Raw genomic sequence first — 25,425 nt, forward strand, 5'->3', positions numbered from 1 at the left:
CATTAAGCAGCCCCAAAGTAGATAATTAACAATAAGTCTGTTGATTCATTGTTTCAACTGGAAATAGGTTTTCTCCTTTTCATATCAGTTCCAAGCACTGTCACCTCTAATCACCCCTCCTCTCATTACTTAGATCTCAAAATAACTGCTATTTGCCACAGGGGAGCTGTATAGTATTGAAGTCACTAGGACAATCAAAGAACCAAAAGAAATGGTATGATTTTAATTATATTTCAATTTTGGGGGGAGGGGAAGCATGTAGTTGGATTAGTAAAGAAAACAGAGGAAGAAAAGACAGTTCAGATTGAAGTTATAAGCTTAGCTGTGATGCTAAGATAACTTCCTGGAATATCACCAAATTCAGTAAAGATTTTTCTAAGGCAAGATAGAGACCAGAGGAACTTGCTTCATCAGCTAGACCCATGCCACAGTTATGCTAAAGAAAAACACCGATGCCAAGTCTGAATGTAGCAACACTGGCTTTAGATTTGTTCTGCTTTGTCTCCTAAGAATGCCCAGTGGTTTCCAAAAAGCCTTCAGGTATACCGCGCCACTCTACAGATGTCTCACGTCACAGTTCCTACCTCCGAGGCCTTCTATCACCTGTAGCCAAACTCCTGACCCAAAGACACCCCCAGTCTCCAGAACACCACAGAAGCCTTTACCAAAGAGACAGGTGAGAATGAAGCCCATTCCTGAGTGCTGAGGAGAAAAAAAGAAGGGCCTATGACTTCTTTAGAACAGAGAACCTGTACGTTCACAACCACTGACAGTGACACACACTTGCCTTCATTCTATCTGTATCAGAACTGAACGAAAAGTTACATTTAATGAGGCCAGAACACACTGTTATATTAAAGCTTCACCCAAAATACAAAGAATTTTTGTCAGACTATTTTTAAGCCTTAGTATTAAAAAGTAGTTGATAATATAATTTCTAAAACTCAATTTCATTTATATCTAAGTATATTTATACGTGAGAAAAATCCTAAAGGATATACACCAAAATATTAACAGTGATGAATAACAAGTGATTTTTATTTCTTTACTTTTTGCTATTTTTATATCTGTTTTGCTATAAGCACACAATTTTTTAATATTCTGATTTAGCGGCGTGTCCAATTTGATGAAAATAAATGCTTTCGCATCTTAAAAGTAGGAAAATGTACACTATTTCTGGAATTTTTCACCTTGAATTTTACTATTACCCTCTCTCAAATGAGCTCCTTCTAGGTAATTATATCAAATATTAAGAGTAATGCAGTTAAATTAGTTCAACCTAGGATCTAAAACATAACTGAAGTTAGATCAAAAGATCAAATTAAAAACAACTAAACCAAAACTTGACTGCCACCATTTACCAAAAAATAATATGGCTTCTTTTTATAACAAATGATTTCCTAACAGCAGCAGGCTGATTATGTGGTATACATAAAGTATACCAAACAGTCACAAGAAGAAGTGTTTGGCACTGGGATTTAAAAATCTGTAACAATGCTATGAGCCTGCCCCTTCCAAAGTGAGTCTCAGTCTCACCTGTCTTGCTAAGGAAGCTCAGCTTTATACACAGCTCAATTTTCTGCCACATCTCAGCTCTGGACATTGCCAGGTGAGAAAGAATGGGCGATGGATTCAGAACAAAGTGAGGTTTTCAACTTCAATTCCACCCATGGCAAGTTATGAAACCTGATTCTTAATTTCCTCATCTCTGATAAAAACCACCTTGTGATACTGCTCCAAGGATTACAGAAATGTATGTTTGGTATCTATAGTAGGTACCCAATAAACTAATATGATATAACTGGGTTGCCTATGAGACAGATGTTAGTTTCTCCTTTTGATGTTAATGCTAATATGGAGAGACTCCACTGTACTTAACATAAAATGTGTACCTGAAAATAATGATTTGCCTGTGGGTGTGCAAGCTGGCTGAATCCTGGACACAGGGAAGCTGCCTTCCCTGCACCTTCCATTCCTGCTTAGTACCCTCTGGGTCTCCTTCATGTTGCCTCTGACAGCCACTTACCACATCTACCCCAAAAGTAGGAGAGTCAGGCTGTATGGGTTTGTAAGGTATCCATTTCCCTGTATTTATTCCTTCTTCCCATTTCTTTCAGGGCCAGTCAACAGATAAAAGCAGGAAGATGGAACTGCTAGTTTACTTTATGGATTTTCCAATTAGCAACAGAGCAACAGGCAAAAGCAGTCTAAGATGAACTACCATTTAGGAAAATACTAATGAGTTAGGTTGAATTTTGTGTTTCCAGAGATACAGCCAAGAGACATCTGCTTTTTGTATTAATAACACTAAATCTTTCTTTTAGAACAGGTTTTGTTGTTAGTAAAGTCTCCCCTCCAAATTGACCGCCCCCAACCTTCTCTGCTGTGAGGTGACAGCCACATGGCACTCGTGATCACGATTTCAAGTATCAATTTGAGGAAAGGAGATCTTAATTGTAAAAAGACAGCTCCACCCAATAACCTACAACCATAGGGACCTGGCAAGCAATTTTTGAACACAATAGCAAATCATTTTAAATAAACTTGATCCAGTGATCAAAAGAGCACGAAGGAATCATGATCAGCTATGAAGAGAGATCCACCTCTAAAAGACCACCAGCACAGGGAGGGGAGCTCTGCAGAGATCCTGTACACAGCCCTCCTTGGTGCTTGTACAGTCCTTACCTGACAGTCAAAGTCCTGGAAGTTTCGTGTACCATTCTGTCAACAGAAGGCAGAAAACACAGTCAGTTTCCCCATGTGGTTTCCCCCAATGTGCAGCAAATTCAGTTCACAGTGAAAGCAGAGCATGTGCAGCCTCTTGGTTGCCATAAAACTAAAATGGTTCTCAGCAATAGGCTTCAGAGGCAACGCATGTCAGTAAAAGGGGAGTCTTTAGTGATGGGGTTACACTTTGGCAGGCTTCCTATGAAGATGAAGGAAAAGATCCTGCTTTCCTAGTAAAGCTTGTAACTTGTCTCCCTACCTAAGGAGAGCAGGGAGAGCTTGTGGGAAGAGAGAAAACATGGATCAGAGTCTGAGAACACATTCACAATCCACACGGGAGGTACCTGGGAGGAAAGGAGCTGGAGGCCAACTGGCAGGAGTCAGCGTGCCCAGGACAAGGAAGCAAAGAAAGGATGAAGACGAGAACAAAGATACAGATGGGTCCGGAATGAGAACTCTGAAATCTAACAAGGAAGAAAGGCAGTGTCACTGAAGAAGGGAAACAGATAAAACGCAGTTCCTCATACACTGGTATACCCTAGGAAACTGCTAACAGGATAAAGGACAACTCACTGAATTGTTTAAAGAGTAGGACATAGTCAAAAGATCCAAGGAGAATTCACCAAGCTTCTAAGAAGAGACTGCATCAGAGTAAGGTAGGATTGCCAAAAAAAAAAAAAAATCAATGGTAATGACTCAGAGGCATTTCTGTAATATTTCAGATGCCAGAGGTGCAAGAGTATGACATAAGAATATAAAAAGGGTAAATAAGTGATGTCTTTGGGAGGAAAAAAAAAACCTTCTGACTCATAAAGTAAAAGCTCCTCCCAAACCTCATTACCCTCATTATTCAGAAACTGTTATATCCATCCACCTTCCAGAAAGCATGGAGCTATAATGATGAGCACCTTATCCAAAGCTGCCCCTTCAGAGAAGATCGAGGTCTCTGATGCCAAGGGAGTACTAAGCAATCCCATCTCTCATCAAGAAGATCCTCTTAGAAACAGTTCTGTGTCCTACCACTCACACTGCTGGCAGGACAAAACAGAGGTTAAAAGCACAGCCCAGCGTGGTAAAGAAAAAACAACAAAAGAAGCCACCCAAAGAAACAAACTGTCTTCCCTTGAGAGGATCCAGTGGAGGCCGCTGGGATGACGCACAGCACTCTTTAATACGGCAGCCGGCAGTCAACAGCCACAGCGGCCACTTTAAAATTTAAAATTCAGTCTCACATTAGCTGCATTTCAAATGCTCAGCACGCACGCTGTGGCCAGTGGCTACTGTATTACTGGGCAGGGCAGATACAGAACATTTCCTTTGACTGCAGAATCTTCTAGTGGACAGGGCTGATCTAGAGAGCTTTGGAAGGAATAAGATTATGGATGAGCAGCCCTCATCTCTCTACAGGTGGCAGTAAAGTCACAATAAATCACCAATCACAGAAAGACTATTGATGACACTGAGAAGAGGAGACGGTGGTGGAGAGAGCTAGTCCAAGGTATTAGTCCCAGCATGAAACCAAGTTCACAAAATAAAGTTTGATGCAGTCACAGCAAGAAGAAACAACTCCAATCCCATGCAGAGAGCACATTCCCAAGGAATGCTGCCACTGGTAAAAAGGATCAATAGTGTTCCACAGCCCCCACTGGCCCCACACAACTCCTGAGAACTCCTTCAGAGAAGTCACTGCACTTAATTTCTATTTTGACTGTTAGAAGCAGAAGGGAGGGCCGTCTCATGGACTAGGGTAGATTGTTGTAGTAGGATATAAATGACCAGCCAGTGAGCCCCAGTCCGATTCAACTTGCACCCTCCACCACATTCAGCAGAGGACCAGGTGTAAGTCAGGTACTTGATGGATATTTATGAAAGGAATAAGCCAATGTAATAAAATTAAATACTAACAAGCTTCTGTTAAGATTTTGGGTCAAAAACAACAGAACAATTCCACTGCATCCCAGTCATTAAATAAAAATATAGACTACAAAACAGCCGTCAAAGTTTGACCTCAACTACATTAAAATATGCACTCAAAAGAGACTAGAAGAAAAATACCAAAACATTAACAATAGCAACTATTTCAGAACAGAAAGATTATGGGCGATTACACTTTTCTTGAAACTTTTCTACAATAAGTATGTACTTCACCTTTTGTAATGAAAAAAAAAAAGATTTGGTGTGGCATAAAAAATATGTAACTTAGTATTTTGTAAAATATGATTTAAAGATTCATTTAATATTTTGAGGAATAATCTATAATGATATCAAAACAGACCATATTAGAGCTTCAATCTTACTGGGCTCCCAGAGGTTCCCTTAGAGATTATTTAGAAAACTTAGGGAATATCACTCCAGTCTGAACTAAAATCTTGGTCCTGGAACACAGACACAAAAATTCTGATGAGCAATTTGAGAAGCAGCTGTCGCTGTATGCATGAGTTGCTTTCTTCACTATCTTGTGATCACAGTCAAGAAGCATTTTGTGAGGCTGATGCTTGAGATGAGCACAAAGGGAAATGCCAAAATTAGAAAGATGCAATTCTCTCCTGAAACCAAAGTGGTTTTTGTTGAGAACCTAGCAAGAACACGGCTGCACGTTCTTTATGCAATGTTCACCTCCCAAAGAAAAGATACTAGTAATCAGAGGAAGACTAACACTTGTTTTCTTGGCTTTTTTTTAAAAAAGATGTCAGATCCTCTTGAAGTCTGGCTTCAGGCTTCATGAGTGATCAAGCATCTTGGAGAAAGGATATGACTGGGTCAGTCTGACCATGTTTGGGGCCCAGACTTTCTGAGAGAAATCATTAGCTGGTCCCCACACGATATGAGTGTGGTCAACCAAAGCCAAATTCTCTGAACTTATTAAAAATTCAATACTGCTCACTAGATAGATTCTGGAAGGGGAAAGACATCCCTGGGACACTTCCCTGGGGATTTATTTGTCTCTGATATTTGTAGCGCAGGGTTCCACTCCAACAAAACTTTCAGAAGTTTCAGGCTCTGGGTGCTTTCTTTTTATTTTCCGTCCCATTTGAATATAGCATTAATTCCATGTTCAGAGAGATTCTTGCACTAAGCAGACTTAAGCAGCAGAAAAGGATTCAAGATAATAAATGAAAACAAGAGAATAATGTAGGGGAAGAGGGAAAAAAGGAAAAATCAAGGAAAAAGAGAAATCACAACTGAAAGCTGCAGTCAAGGCAGAAGCCAGCTAAGGGGCATGTTTCTTGGTGGAGGCTCTAGGCCAAGTGCAGAAGGTAAATGAAGGAGCTCAAGAAAGTAAATTTTGAAAAAGTAATTCTCGCAGTTCAAGCCTGGAGAATAGGCAAAAAGCAACTGAGAATCTATCAGTGTATGAAGAGAAGTATGAGAAAAAGGGGGAAGGCAAGGAGAAAAATTTAAAAATCAAGTAACTGCTGGACAGTTATAGAAATATAACTGGACAGAAGAGAAACATAATTTCCCACTATGAGATCTAGTCAAGATCAACATATAGTTTCAAAAGACAGAAAGCAACAGATAAAACAGAAAGACAGACCTTAGAACCAACTACCAACAGGAGGAGATTTGGGGCAAATCTACCTGTTTGGTGACCTTGATGCGGGGTGCAGTGTCTGATTCACTACTCTATTCCCAATTCTGGCACTTAGTAAAGGCAATAAACATCATTCTGGAAGAGATACGAGCATCTCAAAATAGAGATACTCAATTTGAGTAAGATATGAATACCAAAGAGGAAGAGTGACACGCAACTGATGAGCTTGGAACTAAAGTACAGTTGTTAAAACAGGAAAAGTTTTAGAAACAAGCAGATTAAAGACTGTCAAAGAGAATAAAATATGGCATGTCTACTAAAAAAAAAAGGACAATAACTCTTACCAACAGAAAGTAGAAAGATGGGAAATTGTACAAGCAATGTATTAACAGCACTTCACAAATATTCTTTAATGAAAATGTCAACAAGTCTGTATTGCTGTTGTTTTTAAAGAGACCTTGGAGGGTGTGGGGTCAGGAGGAAGTTCAGGAAGGAGGGGCCCTATGTATACTTATGGCTGGTTCACACTGTTGTATGGCAGAAATCGACACAACATTGTAGAGCAATTATCCTCCAGTTAAAAATAAAGACCAAACAAAACAACCTCTGCCTGTCTCTGCTGCCCTGGAGATGACTAAAATGCTCATCCCTGGGTTCTTCCTGCTTTTCCTCTTATAATATCCTCCCTACCTCCTATTTCCAGTCACCAGTAGAGGGTCTACCTCACTTTCTACTGTAACAACCAAAACAAATTAATAACTTATTCGTTCCCCCCACTAAATACTTATTCCCCTTCTTGGTAGGTCCTCAGTTCTGCTGAAGCCAACTGTGGTCTCCTATTTATCTTCTCAAGTCTGGTCTTTGGCTTCCACAGGCTCAGCAGTATCTGAACCAAGGGTAGGTAAAGGAAGGTAGGGAAAATGAAGCACAGATCAGGGAGCTCTCCTCCTTATACAGGTCTGTGGAGGTGGGGGGAAGAGGTTGGAACAACCAGCTAACAAGAGGCAGCAGGTGGTGGGAAGAACCTGGGGGCCCCGACCCAGACTGAAGTCAGCATCCGTGGGGTCTGATCCTGGCTTCACCACCTCACTAGACACCAGCATTGGACAAGTCATATAATTTCTCTGAGCCTCATCTGTAAAATGCAGTTAAAAATACCTTTAACTACTTCCTTCACAAGAAGTTAGGAGACTCAAATTAGATAGTACTTGTGAAAATGCTCTGAAAATGGTTAAATGCTATTAAAAAAAATCATTTCATATAATTCTATCTCAAAAAAAAAAAAAAAAAAACCACACAGAAGTGCTGGCAGGTGCTTCTTTTCATCACTGGAGCCAAAACAAGCATGGCAAAATTACCCACTTCTTCACAATTCTGAGCCATAGACAAAATCACAGGCATACTAAAATTAAATGGGAAAAGTACCAACAAATGACAAGAAAAAAGTTAACATAAGCCTCGCTTAAAGCTATTTTGAGAATGCTTCCTTATAGTCAGCTCAGGATAAATTTCTGCATTTCAGGTTGGGTCTAGACTCCCTTTCACTCCCTGAAACCGGGAAGGGCACAACAATATCTCTGACTAAGAATGTATCTAGGAAGAGAATGGACAGAAAGATGATGTGAAATGATATAAATCTCTAGGTTTCTGCTTACAGAGAGAGGACAAGCCTCAGAGGTGATGCCAAAACTTCTACAAGGTGAACACAGTGGAAAGGCCTCAGGTTGTGGAGTAGGAAAGGTTTGGGTTTCAGTCCTGGCTTTGCCACTTCCTGACTGGGCAAGCCTTATAGTCAGATTTTCATCTACTAAGTGAGGAAGACTATCTATTTCAAAGGGATGTTCTGATGATTAAAAGAAAGAAGGTATGTAAAGCACCCAACAAGTAACAGCAGGATAGGCTATTAGGCAAAAATAAAACCTCCCTGAAAACTAAAAACTTTAAGACTTCCTTTGCTATTCAAGCCTGGAAGCTTATACCCTACCAGCAGTGGTTCTCAACTGGGGAGACTCTGACCCCCAGGAGACATCTGATATTGTCTGGGGACAAGTTTGGTTGTCATGACTTAAAGATGCTACTGGCATCTAGTGGGTAGAGAGGCCAAGGATGCTGGTAAACACCCTACAAAGAATAGGGCAGCCTCCCACAACAAAACATTTAGAGTGCCAAGATCAAGAAACCCTGTCCTACAGCACGTGCTCTTGGGTACACAATCTGAGTAAGCTACTTCACCTTTCTTAGCCCTAGTTTCCTCATCAGCAATATGAGAATAAATTGATCTGTGTGTCCTAAATCACCAAGCCTTCGGGAGGATCAAATGAAATAATGGATGAGAAGCACTACTGCCATTATACCTTTCAAAATGTATGCAAAAGCACCCACTTATTGGGCAAAGGCAGAGCACTGATATACTGGGGAGCGGGGGGTGGAACGGGGTAGAAGGCTTTGTTTGGGAGTGACGCCATCTGAGGAGGGCCTATTGCCAATCTACTTCTATAAAGCCTGGCTGGAGCAGGGGGAGTGCTCATGAATAGTGATGGGCTAGGAGCACTTCCCAGGGAGAGAGGCGTGAGATGGAGCGTGGGAAGTGGGTAGGAACAGCACAGGCGTATCAAAGAGGAGCTAACAGATGTTAGGAAGTGAGACAATGCCTGGTATCTTAGACTGCTCAGGCTGCGCGAATGGCTTATACAACCAAAATTTATCTTCTCACAGTTCTGGGGCCTGGAAGTACAAGATCAGGGTTCCAGCAGGGTTTGGTTTTAGGTGAGAGCTCCCTTCTGGGCTTGCAGGTGGCTGCCATCCACGTTTCCCCATCTGTCCAGGGGTGGAGATAGAGAGTGTATCACTCTTTCCCTCTCCCTCACTCTTCTTATAAGGCCATCAATTCTATCAGATTAGGGCTCTACCACTTGACCTCATTTAACCTTAGTCACCTCCTTAAAGCCCTTATCTCCAGTACAGTCACATGGGAGGCTAGTGCTTCAACATATGTATTTTAGGGGAGCAGACATAATTCTGTTCACAGCATTTGGGCACTTATCAGACACAGCCAGGGAATCACTATAGCCTCAGAGATGAGGACCCAAATGTTAATCCAGCGCTTTTCTGTGGTTACAGTCGCCAAATCTTTTCTTTTCCAGCTGCCTTCTCTATGAGACACCCAGTCAACTAACTCCTGCAATTCCTCATGTAGGTGCCTCAGGCATCCTGTGGACTCCCAAGGTCAGGAAAGACTCCTCCTCTTACCCGGGTCCCAGTCCTCAAATGTCTGAGATCCATCAGGCCACAGGCTTCCAACACTGGCTAATCAGAATCACTATAGGCATGGTTCTCAATTTTTGGATGCTTTTATAAACGTTCACCCCAGATCAATTCAATCATAGTCTCTGGAGGTAATACCTAGGCATCAGTTATTTTTAAATCTCCCCAAGTAATTCCAATAAGCAGCCAAGGCTGAGGACCACCGATCATAGAGAGGTGTGCGTGCCCTGTTCTCATCCCCTCAGATTCCAATTTAGTTCTTCTCGAGTGGGGACCCAGGAATCTGCATTTTTAAACAAGTTCCTAGCTGATTCTGGTGACCACTCAGGTTTAGGATACGTTTCTAAGTTCCTGAAGCTAAACTGCCTACCCGCACCTGCCTTGTAACTATTCATTTCTGTGGCTGTACGTAAGCGTTACAGATGTAGCTTCTACTTCCTTCCTCCTCTTTGTGGCCCATCATTTGGGTACAGCCCTTCACATGCACCAAAATTCAGTACTTAAGGGAGAGTTTTCTGAAAACATGAAGGGAAGCAACAAAAGAAACAAAGAAAGGGTTTAAAAAGTGTGCAGCTTGCCAAGGGGGAGAGCAAGAGATCTGGTGAAAGATAAAGGAAGGGGTGGGAATAGGGGCAGAGATGAGGTCACAGGGACAAGAATGAGGTTGACAGGTTTCAACAGCAAATTAGTGAACAGAGTAAGTCGACAGCCCTAGCAGCTGTAGGTGAAGGGCCCTGCCTTGGGCACAAAAAGATTAACAAGCAATAGCATCTTCTGGTATAGCCCCCGTCGGCATCCTGACGCTACCCAACTTTACCCTTTCCATCAATACTTCCCCAGGAAAGGATGCCATGAGCTCATCCATACCAAGCTAGAAGAGTAATTTAATAGGGGACAAGGACAATACATCAAAAGAACAGGGCTTAAAAGAAGGAATTTCAGGCACACTTACTGAATGGGGAGGGAGAAGAGAGAGGATAAACTTTTCTTAGCTTTTTGGTAACTCTTAGCATCACAGCACTCTTTACCTGCTAAATCCTCGTGACTGTTAACTATGATGCTCACTGTGTATTCTCTGACACGAACAGAAAAATGAGATATATTACCAACATCCAGGCACCCTTGATGAAAACCTCAACATAGACAGAGAGGTCACATCACAGACCGGACAAACCTTACAGATAGCACCACAGCCTGTGAGCATTACCAGCCACGGAGGCTAAGTTTTCCTAGAAATTGAAAGTCACAATACCTGGATTCTAAATCAAACCCCACTCATACTTTCTGCTTAACATCTCTATCTGTAGAACGGGACACATCAAGGATAATTTGCCTGAATTTGGCTGGGGGAAACAAAAGTAGGAAGAAAAGAGAGGCAAGACATCGAGAAGAAGGTTAAGAAATAAATTTTTTAAAGTTTTCTCCCCAAAGAAAGTCAAGATAAATATGTTTTTACTTACTATTCAGGTAATATAGAAAATAAACTAACCACAGAAGAAAGGACTTACATATATTTTAGTGACAACAGCAGTCTTTACCTTATCATTTAGAAGTGGTTTGATCTCTGTGAGTTGAACATCCTGAAGTTCATCCATGAGGACAGATGAGAGTAGAGGATTCTCAAGAATAAATCAGTGACTCTGAAACAGAAGTGGAGAAAAGGCTTAAAACTAGGAGTTGGAAACATAATGGTCACACTACATCCATTCATTCAAATATTAGAGCTTAGTATGTGTCATCCACTGCTCAGGGTGCTGAAGACACAGTAAACTAGACACTTACGGTAAACAGACTCTAACGTGGCCTCTGTGATCTCTGTACCTCTTGGCATACACACCCAAGCATAACCCCCCAACCAATCAAATGAGTGTGGGCGGGGGGACCCATGGCTTGCTTTTAACCATTAGAATATGGCAAAAGTGATGGAAAGTATATGAGTATCTGCATATGATTACATTACATAATATTTTAACATCTGTCTTGCGAAGAGACAGAGTTCCCTTGCTAGCTTTAAAGAAGCAGGTTGTAAATGTGTTGTCCTTCTCTGAAAAAAAAAAAAGAAGCAAGTTGGCATGCTGTAAGATGGCCATGTGGCAAGAAACAGCCTCCAGCCAAAACAGCAAGAAACTGGGAACTTCAGTCCAACCATGTGCAAGGAACTGAAGGCTGTAACAACCACAACCAGCCCACTGGGCCGGGAAGTGGATCCTTCCCCATCTGCGCCGCGCCCTGACCAGCACCTTGACTACAGCCTTGCAGAGGAGCCAGTCAACCCATGCTGGAGTCCCATCCCCTGAAACTGAGATAATAAATGTGTGTTATAAACTACTAAGTTTGCAGGAATATTTTTATGCAGCAACAGATAGTTAATACAATAGTCTTTGCTCACATGGAGAATTCGTTTTAGTTACTGGAGATGTATAAGTAAGAGAACAACATGCTCAGAGCTACAAGTTAGAAAGCAACAGTTTAGAAGGTGGATTAAGAGAGAACAAAAATTGAAGGTTAATGCTGCAGCCTAACATAGACAGAGAGATGAACCAAGGCTACACTCACTAGCCTTCACTTGGGGAATCACAATAGTAGACGCAGAGTATGGTAGCCAGCCTCCACAAAAGCCTCCAATGAGCCTGCTCCCCAGTTCCTGACCCCGGACCATAAGACATAATAAATAACTTTGTTTTGGAGTGATTAGTTACATAGTGAGAGATAACTAAGACCAAAAGGGAGAAGTTAGGGAAAGGTGTGGAGTAGAGAGGCACAGATTCCATCCCACTGTACAGGAAGCCATGGGGAGAGATTGCAAATACTGGATATAAGTGATTCCCACCCAGACTTCAAAGCTCTGGGCTTCATCTCTTCTGCCTTGGCCTTGCAGGAAAAATGCTAATTCAATGATTTGGGAATTCAGACATTCAACAACCATTTATTGAGTTCCCACTGTGCAAAGCATTATGGACAACAGAAACAGGGTCCTTGCCTTCTACAAGTTTATTAGTAGAGATGACCACTATCTATAAAGTTACTTACAAAATGAGAAAGGGCCAGAGGAGTTCAAAGGAGGAGCAATTACTTCTGATTGGTGGGAATCATTCACAATATATTAGTTTATTAATCCATTTTTCTGTTTTTCCCTCCAGAAATAGGATGTATGGCTTTGACTTAGCTATGGAGAGGGTCTGTGTTCCACGTGACCACTTGTATTAATGACCAATACACCAAAATGAATCCTCCTTTCAACTATGCCTACATTTGTTGTTGTTCAGTTGCTCAGCTGTATCTAATCCTTTGCAACCCCACGGACTGTAGCACACCAGTCCTTCACTATCTCCTGGGGTTTGCTCAAACTCAGGTCCATTGAGTCGATGATGCCATCCAACCATCTCATCCTCTGTTGTCCCCTTCTCCTAATGCCATCTTTCCCAGCATCAGGGTCTTTTCCAATGAGTCAGCTCTTTGCATCAGGTGGCCAAAGTATTGGAGCTTCAGGTTCCCCAGCATCAGTCCTTCCAATGAACTATCTAGGGCTGACTTCTTTTAGGCTGACTAACAAAAGCTCTTCTACCATTACTTTGAAGAACCCTGAGGGTGCCAATGGGGACCACTGCTCAAACCATGGATACCACACGCCAACCATGAGGACCCAAACATTTGTGTCACTGCAAGAGCACAAGCCCGGTATTTACCCTCCCTCTAGGATGTGGGTCTTTTCTCAGACCCCAGGTACCCTATACCCTTGACTGAGCTACCGAATGCCCAAAATTTTTATTTTATTTTCATATCAGTCACACTTCAAAAGGGGATGCGATGACTTGAACTTTTTATCACAAATTTCAGCCAGCATCTAACATTTCTCTCTCCTATAGTCCCCGCATCAACCCACTTAGCATCCCAAATATTGGCCCAACTGGGATCTACTCATTGAATTTTTTTAATAAACTTTGATTTATTTATTTGGCTGCACCACATCTTAGGTGAGGCATGTGGAATCTAGTTTCCTGACCTGGGATTGAACCCAGGCCCCCTCCATTGGAAGCACAGGCTTAACCAGTGGACTACCAGGAAAGTCCGTTCACAATGTTTATTAACCACACTATGAAATGTGGCTACTTTTCATTTGGACTTCACTATTTGTCAGTAATTAAAAATGACAAATTTAAAGTTCTTCTTCCTATTATAACATACGGGCCCGTTTTAGAAACTATGGAAACCACAGGGTAACCAAAAGATATTTTATTCACAGTCCTTCCTTCTAGAAACAATCACTGTTAATACTTCAGTCTATTTCCATGCCCCCCCCCACACACACAAACATAAAATGGTGGTATCCTGAAACTTTTCCAACCCTGCTTCATTCACTACTTTAATTCACTCATTTGAAAGCAGGGCACTGCAAGGTGTGATTCATTCAAATGTGACTCCACTGGGGAGCCTGTCAAGGAGCCTCAGGGACAGAGGGAAGCCTGAGGTGCCTCCAAAGTGAGGCATTCACCTAATGTTCCCGAGCATCTTTTAAAGATAAAGAAAGATGCAGTTTGTGCCAGGACAAACGCTTAAACAAGGGCACAATTAAATGAGAAGGCGGTCCTTATCAGCTGGGCCCAACGCAGTCAATGCAGGACGGTGTGACTTCGGAACTGGCAACAAGACAGCAGGTCTTTCCGCACGACAGGGAACCCAACATATTCTTCCAGAGACCTGATTTTTGCTCAATGTCTTGAGCCGTTGTCAATGAGCAGTTTTATAGCTCCTATAAGAAAATTAACATCACATGGTGGAAAACTCCATCTCCAGATCCCTCTGCTAAACAGACTGGCTGCCTCCGGGGGATCAAAGGGCTGCAGTGCCTTCATCTGTACAAATGATGTGCCTGCCAGATCCCATCCTGATACCAAGGGCTATTAATATTTTTAAAAGGTTAGTGGAGATTTTATAAATGTAGTAGATAAGAACTCTTTTCCAGTTTCATGAGATAGGGGGAAGCGTGACAGGTTAAAAAAAACAGCCATCCTCAAACTGAGGAAGTGAGCCTTGTATCAAAAGGCTAAAAAGGGAAAGGGGAAAAGTGTAATTCCTACTCTGTGCCAGAAATTATAGTCTAAGGACCTTATGTTATGTTTAACACTCCTCCCGGGTAGATGTCTTCATTTCTTACTTTATAGGCAGGAAAAACTTAAGCTAAGAGAAGTTAAGTGACTTTCCTAATATCCACATCTAAGTGAGTAACAATGCAAGGATTTAAAAATTTGACTCTTCTAGTCATAGAAAGAGCCCATAAGCATATCAGATATGGACTCTAGACCTAGGTGGGCCCTACCTAACTGAGTGGCACTGGGCAAAGCATTTTTCCTTTCTGGACCTGTTTCCCCATCTGTCAAGAGAAGAAGTTGGGTAGGATAACATTTTCACCCCCATTTAGAACTGATGTTCTGTGACCCAAAGTTAGTTAGTGTTAATCGCTCGGTAGTGTCTGACTCTTTGTGACCCAATGGACTGAGCCTGCCAGGCTTCTCTTTCCATGGAATTCTCCAGGAGTGGGCTGCCATTCCCTTCTCCAGGGGATCTTCCTGACCCAGGGACTGAACCCGGGTCTCCTGCATTGCAGGCAGATTCTTTACCACTAAGCCACCAGAGAAGCCCTCTGTGACCCAAAAGTCCCCTATACATGTAGCACTTTACATTATTCCCCAGGGTAAGCATCTATCCTCCACCTCAAAAGGCTCTTGCTATAATCCTAAGAGGTCCCCCAGTTATCAACTTATTGAGATTCACTGATTAGCTGAAGTTCACTCAGCAAATCAGTGGGAGGGTGCACTTGGCCTTATTCCAGGCACAGGAGGGTCTCAGGCTTTTAGCACACCCCACGTTATGTTTTTTTCTTTCAGTCACGAAAAGCTCACTGAGATTTCCAGTGCTTAAAAACACTGCTCTGTTACTTTAAATGAAGACAATAAGGGACTATACATAGGACTGGCTTTCTAAAACTACAAGCTGTCTTATTTTCCAGCTTTTCCCCATGACCAAGGTAATTTGTCTGGCCTTTGTCACGCTTTGCCAGAACCGACAGCAGGCTACTAGTTTGTATTCTAGAAGCAGAGTCAGTCACTTTTGGTTTTGGCAAGATTGCAGACAGACAATCAGAACAGAATGAAGGCAGCAAATAGCGGAGGCACTCTCAGGAGGCTGAGCTGCAAGGGGTCAGCTGCAGCTGGCGCTGGAGTAGCGATGACTGGAAAGCAGTAGGAAGTGGCCAGAGGACAGGCTGGGAAGCTAGTGGTGCTCCTATAGCAAGCTGACCCACATCCTCTCTTCTTACCTATAAACTACTGGCTGAATCATGATTACAGCACTTCACAAAGCACCTTCATGTCTAACATCTCACTGGATTATCACAAAGGCACTGGGAATAAAACACTGCGGCACTGCCTCACTTCTGTTACAGAGATGAGGAAACCCAGGCTTGAAGAGGCGCAACGGAACGAACAAAAAACACAACTGATACATGCAACAGCTCTAACCGAAACCCAATTTTCTTCTGATCCCAAACGCTTACTCTGTGCCCTGTACCATACTTCCTCCCAGGTCATCACAGATGAAAAGATGTGGGTTGGTAGAAAAGGGAAAGAAATTCAGCTGACTGCCTCACTGTGCTCTTATCTCTGGTCCTAAATTACACTGTGCAGTCAGGATCTGGGCACAGGCTCGAGGATTAAACGTTAATATGAAGTTAATAACAAGAAAGCCCAGATTTGGAACTAGAGTCTGCCTTCACCCATTAATTCAACGGAGTAGGGGAGATTAAGTCTGTAAATAAATCACTTCGGTTCAAGGCGGGATAAACATGAACATACGAACTGGACAAACTCTGAGGCATTTTCTCCGCCTCAGCTGTTGTTGTTCAGCCATTAAGTCATGTCTGACTCTTTATGACCCCATGGACTGCAGTCCACCAGGCTCCTCTGTCCATGGAATTCTCCAGCAAGAACATTGGAGTGGGTTGCCATTTCCTTTTCCAGGGGATCTTCCCGGATAAGGGTTAAAACTCGTGTCTCCTGTACTGGCAGGCAGCTGCTTTACCACTGAGCCAGGAGGGAAGCCCCTCAGGAGGTCCCTCGGGAGGGAGGCTAACCACAGTACTGATATTTTGAGCCAAATAATTCTTCATCATGGGGGCTGTCCTGTACATCACACATCGTTTAGTAGCACCGCAGGCCTCTACCCACTAAATGCTATCAGCACCTTCCCTCCAACAGTTGAGACAACCAAAAATACCTCCAGATATTGCCCAGTGTCCTCTGGGGGGCAAAAATCAACCCCAGCTGAGAACCACTGCTCTAAGGGTTACAGAGGTTTAAGGCAAAAGTCAGTCAATGCAAGTTGTGGGTGCTGAGGAAAAGTTTCATGGAGGAGGTCATATTTGAACTGGACCTTGAAGAACAGATAAAGTTTCTATAGGTGAGGATGAGAGAATAAAAAGAAGGAAGTCTAGAAAGGGAGAACATAAAAGCAAGATGAGAAAGCAGTGCTGAAAGATGCTCTAGTTCGGCAAGAAGAGGAGCTTGCTGTTGGCAATAGGGGATCAAATGTCCACTGGAATCACATCAGGGGTAGCTGTTTATCAACTAACAGTTACAAGATACACAAACACATTAGAAGTAGCGAACAATATAAGATACTAAAAAGATTAATATTAATAGTTTACGAGTCAAGCCAGTGGTGTTTTCATATGTCCCATTCTGTCCTACCCAGGAGGACAGAATGCTGCCTGAGTGTCATCTCTTACATTGCATCTAGTGTACATTACATTTAGTCAGCATTAAACAAAGCTTGGGGCTTCCCAGATGGCACAGTGGTAAACAATTTGTCTGCCAATGCAGGAGATGCGGGTTCGATCCCTGGCTCGGGAAGATCCCATAGAGTAGGAAATGGCAGCCGGCTCCAGGATTCCTGCCTGGGAAATACCATGGGCAGAGGAGCCGGGAGGGATGCAGTCCATGGGGTCGAAAAGAGTCAGACGTGACTGGGCACACTGAGCACAGAGCAAACGAGGCTTGGAACCAGAGTGGAGGCGTGGGAAGTAACTAGGGACGGAGACGGCCAGGAGTCTCCCAAAGGAGTCAGAGAGTGCTGGGCCTTGAGAGGACAGGTTCTGGATAGCTGGAAGGGAGGAGAGGACATTCCAGGTGAAGACGTCTGAGTTGGGAGAGAAATAAATGTACACAACATATCCAAGGGACAGCAGGAGAGCAGCACAGCTGGGAAAGACGACGAGGCTGGTTAGAATGCTGAGCACACGCACTAGACCTCACTGTGTGGACAACCACACTTCACTGAGCTTCCCGAGAAGCAAAATAACAGTCTTTTAAAATGTGGCATCCTGTCCAATAGTTCTCTTAGCTGCACATTAGAAAGACTTAGGGAGCTTTGAGGGAGGTCAATACCAGGCCCCAACACTAAGGATCCAACTTAATCGGGCTAAGATAGGGCCCAGTATGGTTTTTAACATACAGTTAAAGCTGAGAACCACTGGTCTACAGATATGCCTAGAAATTGAAGTGATTTGCCTAAATTCATGTATTCAGCTGGGTGTGGGGTTGGGACTGGCTGGTGTCTGGATTCCTATTCCAAGCTCTGAAAGATATCACAGAGTCCTGGGCTAAATTCCATACTTCAGTCTTTAAGAAGCATAATCTGATGACTTGGCTCTCAAGTTTTGCCAGGGTTAAAGCCTGAATTAATCTAATCATAAAACTACTGACTTAAGTATCCTCTCAAGTGTCTAGGGTAATGGATGCTGGTTTCATTGCTGTCTCCTGAGGGCCCTTAGGAAAAGAAAGGGTCTCAGGAGACTCCCCAGAAAGCCAGATAAACAAGCCAAACCACCCAGCTCTGTGGAAGAAACAATGGCTTTTTAAAATGCAGCTAGCTCACCGAGCTTGTGCACCACATAAAGGAAAGTCTGGGTTACTCTGAGACATGCTATGCCATAAGCAAAGGTGGGGGATGGGGGAGTGATCAAAGATTCTCGAAGCATCCTTGCAGGAACTCATTTTTACAGTAAATATCTCTACCAGGCCTCAGCCCTGGATAAGGGCTATCCACACACCTTGTGTTTTTCTGAAAGGAAGAGAACGGCACCCCTCACAACAGGCCCACTCCTGCTGTGTCACTCCTGGATTCTGGCAGCAGGTGGTGAACAGGAGGTTTGCAGAGACTGCCAAGCTGGGAATCTGAGTCTGCCTGTATCATCATCAGATTAACTCCAGGGTATCAGTACAGATAACTATTAGAACAGAGCAACACACATCTCGGGGCGTTCTTTTTCACCTCACACACCCATCAACCAGTTGATCCCCTCTAACGAGGGGATCACACTAAAGTTAACTCTAGAAGAAGAAGCGCTACCCTCTGCCTTCAACTCTTGAAGGATGCAGCTTAGGACACTAGGAAAGCTACTGCTGGCAAGTGCTGGTACATGCTCTTGGGATGGGTTCCAGGTTCCCGCCAGCTCTAAGACAGAATCCCGGAAAACAATTTGTTCTTCAAGACAGCCGGAGTGGAGGTAAAGGACAAACAAGGGACCTGAGAGGCAGCACTTAAAGCTCACACTAACTTCCTGCTCATGATATATTATCAATCACTTACTTTATGCCAGATACCATAATATGCACTTTATTTGTCCATTCATTATTTCTGTATATTTCCCGACACACTTATAAGATAGTCTGTTAGTAATCCTTCTCATTTTACAGATGAAGAAACTGAGGCGCGGAGAGGTTTTGTAATATGCCAAAGGTCACACAGCTAGCAAGTGGCACAGAAAGGATTTGAACCTGAGCAGCCTGCAGCTAGAGCTTTGGCCGGCCTCTATAAATGACTTTTCCCACTTGATCCCAACTGATCATTAATTCTTCTACTTATTTGTTTCAGGTTTGGCTACTAGAACCTATCAGGATCTTAATGATCAAAGAATTTTGAAAACTGAGAACCATCCAACAAAATTTAGGTATTATTATCATCACCATTATTATTAATGAGCAGGGGAGGCCTGCACCTATCTGAGGATATTTGAAAAGCAATTACCCGTGGACTGTCTAATCACCCAAAGTTACATTCCAGGCAACCTCCTGGTTAAAACCATGTCCCGACAGAAAGGTTTAAAAGAATCAACATCTTTAGGACTTCTCTGCTGGTCCAGTGTCTAAGATTCTGTGCTTCCAACCCCAGGGTTCGGTCCCTGATCAGGAAACTAACTAGATCTCACATGCTGCAACTAAGACCTGGGGCAGCAAAACAAATTAAAAAAAAAAAAAAGATACTGCAAAATTTATAACAGCAACCAAAAGCACCTTCTAATAATTAGTAATAAAATCAAGTATGAAGAGTGACTGTATCAGAAATTTATCCTTGGCCCAAATGAAAACTCAATCTGTAGACAGTGGGCATTTTTAGGTGGTAAACGATTACCAACCAAATGACAGAGCTAAACTTCTCTACTTGGGAAATTTATTTTCTTTTTCTATATTACATCTGAGGGATATAAAAAGTAGCACCTCCAAACAAAAAGTGGGGGAGAAAGCCTGCTCCACATCATGTTCTCTACCAAGTTTAATAACATGGCTTGATAGTTTTCTGAGGAGTGTTACCTAGAATTCAACTCAGAATGCAGTGAAGCCATATTTCTTCCAAAGCACACCCCACTGAGCCATGAAATAGCCAACAACCATGGATATTTATCTAAGACTGATAATATGTCAAACTCTGTGATGCGCTTTGGGAACATGACAGAATTCTGCATCACTGTAACATCTCTTCACTGAAGACATAAGATCAAAAGACAAAATACCCAATTTTGTATGGCACTTAAAATATCCTCCAGTTCTGCTGACAGCCCAGTGGTTAGGAATCTGGGCTTTCACTGCAGTGGTCCAGGTTCAACCACTGTTGGGGAGCTGAGATTCTGTGCAGCGCAACCAAAAAAAAAACCAGTCTCCCATACACCTCAGTTAATTTCCCATTAATAAGACGACAATTAATGGCAAAATTGTAGGTAAATTATAAATACAACAGAATTAGCACTGTGGTTAAAGAAGAAAAAAAATCATTTACCAAAGAAAGCCCTGGTCAATACTCATATTAAATCTAGGTTAAGTATCTGTGTGCTATTTTCAAGCAGTCTCTTAAAAAAAGAAAGTGGGGTTGGGGTAGGAAGGTTTAAAAAGTTCTTTCAGAATAGATGACTGGATATCCAGTTCAGCAGTAAACCTAAATGTTATCAATCTGTGGACTTGAAAGTACTCAAAACACCCCTTCCTTTCATCATCTCTATTCAGCCTTGTCGTTTCCCCCCTGCTCCCCGCCCCCACAATCTCTCATTTGCCTTTTCCTTATCTTTCTGACTATCCTCACTTTTTGCCTGGATTTGTTCATTCATCATTTATCAAGTGTCTATTACCTGCCACACACAGAACTAGACCCTTGCCCCTCATCTTAGGAAGCTTATGTGATACTCAGCAGAGCTGCTGTCTGCCCTTCTCGATCACCAGACTGCAAGCTTTAGCAAAGGCTTTGTATTTCCAGAACCAGCAGCATCTGGCATACAGCAGACACTCTAAAAATGTCTGTTGTGTGACACTAGATTACTTTAGCAAGCTCTTTTTTAACTCCATAAATATTTTAGTACATATCTTCAAAAACAACTCTTACTTTTCTTTCCTTTTTAAAACACGAAAACAATATGTGCACAATGCAAAAATAGTACTGAAAGCTATGGAGTAAAAAGTGAATTCTCCAACCCTCTAAATCCCACTCCCAGAAATGACTACTATTACAGTTTGGAATGTATCTTTCCAGAACTTTCTTATGGTGGTATACAACACACACAAATATACGTTTTCTGGAACAAGTTCTTTGACAGTTTCTGACTCTAGTTTTTCAACTTTCTAATCCAGCCCAAGGTCTCAAAGTGCTGTCCCTGAATCAGGAGCATCAGCAGCATCTGGGAACTTGTTAGAAATACAAATTCTCAGGCCCCACCCCAGACCTACTAAATCAGAAATTCTGGAGGTGGGGCCCCCACAATCTGTCTTAATAAACTTCAGGTAATTCTTATACACACTAACGGTTGACAACCACTGAACACAAGCAAGTCACCCTGGTCAAGCCGGTTTTTTTTTTATTGTCTCTTAAATATTTTATTGTCAGGTGTGGCAACCAGGCTTTGGTTTTAAGTGTTAGGCACTTAGTCGTGTCCAACTCTCTGCAACCTCATGGACTGTAGCCCAACAGCCTCCTCTGTCCATGGAATTCTCCAGGCAAGAACATTGGAGTGGGTTGCCATTCCTTTCTCCAGGGGATCTTCCCGACCCAGGGACCGAATCTAGGTCTTTTGCATTGCAGGCAGATTCTTTACCATGTGAGCCACCTACCATCCTACTTCAAAATGCGTTCCTTGTCCTGTTGATTAATTCTGACAGTACCAATCTGTCAGAGTCCAGAAAGGCCCTCGATCCTCCCCAAAGTGCTCTCTGTGTCACAGCTCATACTGATCCCTCTTGACATACCTAGTCCCTCTATCATATAATTTAACAATTAGGTATGCACTGTCTCCAAAGTTAGAGACGGGTTCTTTAACTCCTTCCCAACAGACCATAAGTTTCCTGAAGATGTGAATTGTATTTCTTTCACCCCTTCCTCACCCATTTCACAAATATTAAGAGTTGGGCTTCCCTGGTGGCTCAGACAGTAAAGAATCCGTCTGCAAATGTGGGAGACCTGGGTTCAGTCTCTGGGTTAGGAAGATCCTCTGGAGGAGGGCATGGCAACTCACTCCAGTATTCTTGCCTGGAGAATCCCCATGAACAGAGGAGCCTGGCGGGAGCCTGGCGGGCTACAGTCCATGGGGTTGCAAAGAGTCGGACACAACTGAGAGACTAAGCACACGTACAAGGATGAATTCACTGGAATATTGATAAACTTTTAGTGGATAAAAAGTCTACATTCAAGTTGAAGCACCAGTTCTATAACCCTGGCCTTGGACAAGTTCCCTTCTCAGGAAGAAGTCTACAAAAGCAGCACAGCTGGACTCAATGACTTGATGCTTCCTTTCAGCCTTGGGCAACGTATAATTTTATGAAATGTCCCACACTGGAATATCGTATTCCATTATGTTTGAGTATACAATTATACACATTGCTTTGCTTATGCTATTATGGTGATTTTTAGACTTGAGTTACAGTTAGGAATAATATTTCCCAGTTAGCTAGTAAGCTCTTTGAACAAGAACTATGAGAATCTTACACCATACCCAGCACCATTCCTTATACATAACAGCTCAATCTATTTGCAGATTATTTGGAAAAAAAACTTTTAAATTAATTATTTATATGGAAAGCCTATGCAACCATCTACAGCCTCCCAAACGGCCCTTTGAATATTTATTGTATAAATACTATGAAGATTTATAGTAAAAATTGTGAGTACTCTAATAACACTGGGGCAGTCAGCCACATAAGGCAAAAGAAGGTAAAACTGAATCTTACATGTATTTGTGCTAGTCACTCAGTCGTGTCCGACTCTTTACAACCCCATGAACTCTAACCCTCCAGACTCCTCTGTCCATGGGATTCTCCTGGCAAGTATAATACTGGAGTGGGTTGCCAGTTCCCTCTCCTACATGTATTCAGGGACAGACTAAAAACCTATAAGCCTGAGGCTACCTTCGTGCAAAATGCAAATAAAAATTGCCCTGTACACTTAAGCGACATATACCAATTCCACTCTTGGGGATAAACAGGCTTCTTGACTTAGAACCTTTTTCTGCAAATTTTCAGACACAAGAGGGTGGACTAGAGACCTCTGAGTGGTCAGTTGTTGAATGACCAGAAGTTGAATCTAAAGAGAAGGCCAGCAAAAAGAAACCGAAGGGCAGAATGAAGGAACAGAAGGGCAGCAGGAAAACATCACTCTTTGAGTAATACAAAGGAACTGTGGAAATTCACTGATTCTTTCCCAGGGCCTACAGTGAGCCAAGCACTTGGGGCTGCAAAGATGCTCCCTGACCTCAACAGGCTAATAGTTCCAAGAATAAGACTGAAGCCTCTATCCTACCTACCTATCTACCTACACACACACACACACACACACACACACACACACACACACACACACACACACACAAGCGCACAGGCACACATGTATGTGTGTGTATGTAATTCTAATTAGGAAAATCAAGCAAGGAAGGCTTCACAGAAAAGGTGGTAAGTTAATGGAACTTTGAAGTACGCAGAATTTGCTAAGGATTGGGGGAAAAAAAAGACAGTTTCAGCTATTTATTGGGAAAGAAACATTCCCATATTTTTACAGCTGTTCCTTTGGGAACTTGAAATCGGTGAAGCTTCTTATATTCTACACTACTTTGTCAAGGATCTCTTTCTCTTTTTACTTCATGTTAAATGAGAGGTTCAAGCCCAGCACTGGAATAGAGCCAGAAAGCCCCAGGATAAGGGGAGTGCTCACCAGATTTGTTCGTTCACCTCCAAATCCAACCAGCCCAGCTCTATCAGTCTTGACCTCCTGGCAGCCAGAAAAGGAAGGGTAATAATATCCTCTGGGGGCAAAATCTGGACCCAAGACAAGGCTTACCTCTGTTTTGCCAGTAAGCCACCGTCCCTGCTCCTAAACCGGGAGGCTCCCAGTTTACCTGACAGAGAGGCCAGCTCTGCAGGAAAAAAGCTGCATGAAAAGGAAAGAGGACGCATCTGATGGCGAAGCGCTGAGGTACTGAGATAATCTTAAAATGTTTACGAAGATCCCTGGCACACTGGCAAGTGCTGGGTGAACGTGAGCTCTTAAGAACAATGCTATTACATTATTACAGTTAACACCTCAATTGTACTTCATCAACAAGAAAATGCCGTTTTTGCAGCCTACTTTTATGACGTTGAAGAATCTCCGGAGATGCGAGTGTATTTCAGATTTTTTCCAAAGGAACAAAACCGCACTAGCTTGAGAGCCCCCGACCCTGAGTTCCAGAGCCACTCCAGCCTCTCGTCTGGCGCGTGACCTTGGGCAGGGAGCCTCACCGCTCGGTGCCTCAGTTTCCTCATCTGTAACCAGGGGCTAAGAAGCTGCTCCCTAGCATGGTAGCCGCGGGGTACAGCCAGAGGGTACTCCTGACCGCACCAGGACCCCACGGGTGCAAGGCGAGCTCTTGGCGCATCTTCCAGGTTCCCCACCCGCCTACCCGGCTCCCGGGCAGACGGAGCAGACGAATGTCCGACACCGAGGCCCACCGAGCTCCGCCGACTGCAGAGCAGAAGCGGGAAACGGGGTCGCGCCTGCGGAGGGTCCGAGGCTGAGGTGCTGGGCACCCAGAGGCTCGGCCGCTGCCGCCTGCACGCCGTCGCCAGCGGGTTCGCCGTGAGCCCCGCCGCCCAGGTGAGTAGCGGCCGAAAGAGGACGGGCTGCTCCGGGTCCCCAGGCGACGAGGGCGGAGGGCGCCCGAACACTTGGAGGAGGCTGGCAGCGCTCACCCAAGCCCCGGCGCGCTGGGGTGATGAGGCAGGGAAGGAGAAGGAAAAGGGAACGACGACCCCACAGGCGGCACGGCGCGCCCACAGCCAACCAGGCTGAGGCGCTCACACTCACCTGAAGCTCGGGCAACCGCCGTCAGCGCAGCACCGGCGGCGGCAGGAGTGGGGCGGGGAAGGCTCTGCGCCCGCGCAGGCGCGCTGAGGACGCCAGGCAGCGCATGCGCACTGTGCTTTCCCCGCTGGGGAACTATGGAGATGATGGTTGAGTTGGCGCCATCTTCGGCATACAATGATTTTTCTCCTATTGTTTGTGGTTTTAGCTTCCCTTGGCTAGCTCTAGTCTTAAAGTATTGAATGGAAAATAAA

General features: G+C 43.4%; 1 protein-coding gene across 3 annotated transcripts in view; it reads right to left on the reverse strand.

Annotated features, from left to right (window-relative positions):
* NDRG3 (NDRG family member 3) overlaps positions 1 to 25,219 on the reverse strand; it is a 60,135-nt gene extending 34,916 nt beyond the window's left edge. For 2 of the 3 annotated variants that reach the window (XM_052650705.1, XM_052650703.1), the window contains exons 1-3: positions 25,175 to 25,219; positions 11,065 to 11,166; positions 2,686 to 2,721 (exon numbers count right to left, since the gene is read on the reverse strand). In XM_052650705.1, coding sequence (XP_052506665.1) covers positions 2,686 to 2,721; positions 11,065 to 11,121 — 93 coding nt within the window. In that variant the 5' untranslated portion in view covers positions 11,122 to 11,166; positions 25,175 to 25,219. The remainder of the gene's footprint in view (positions 1 to 2,685; positions 2,722 to 11,064; positions 11,167 to 25,174) is intronic. The other variant, XM_052650704.1, reaches the window with a different exon arrangement.
* Between the last annotated feature and the right edge of the window lie 206 nt (positions 25,220 to 25,425).

This window comes from Budorcas taxicolor, chromosome 13, assembly GCF_023091745.1.
Source record: "Budorcas taxicolor isolate Tak-1 chromosome 13, Takin1.1, whole genome shotgun sequence".
In the NCBI taxonomy this organism is placed as follows: domain Eukaryota; kingdom Metazoa; phylum Chordata; class Mammalia; order Artiodactyla; family Bovidae; genus Budorcas; species Budorcas taxicolor.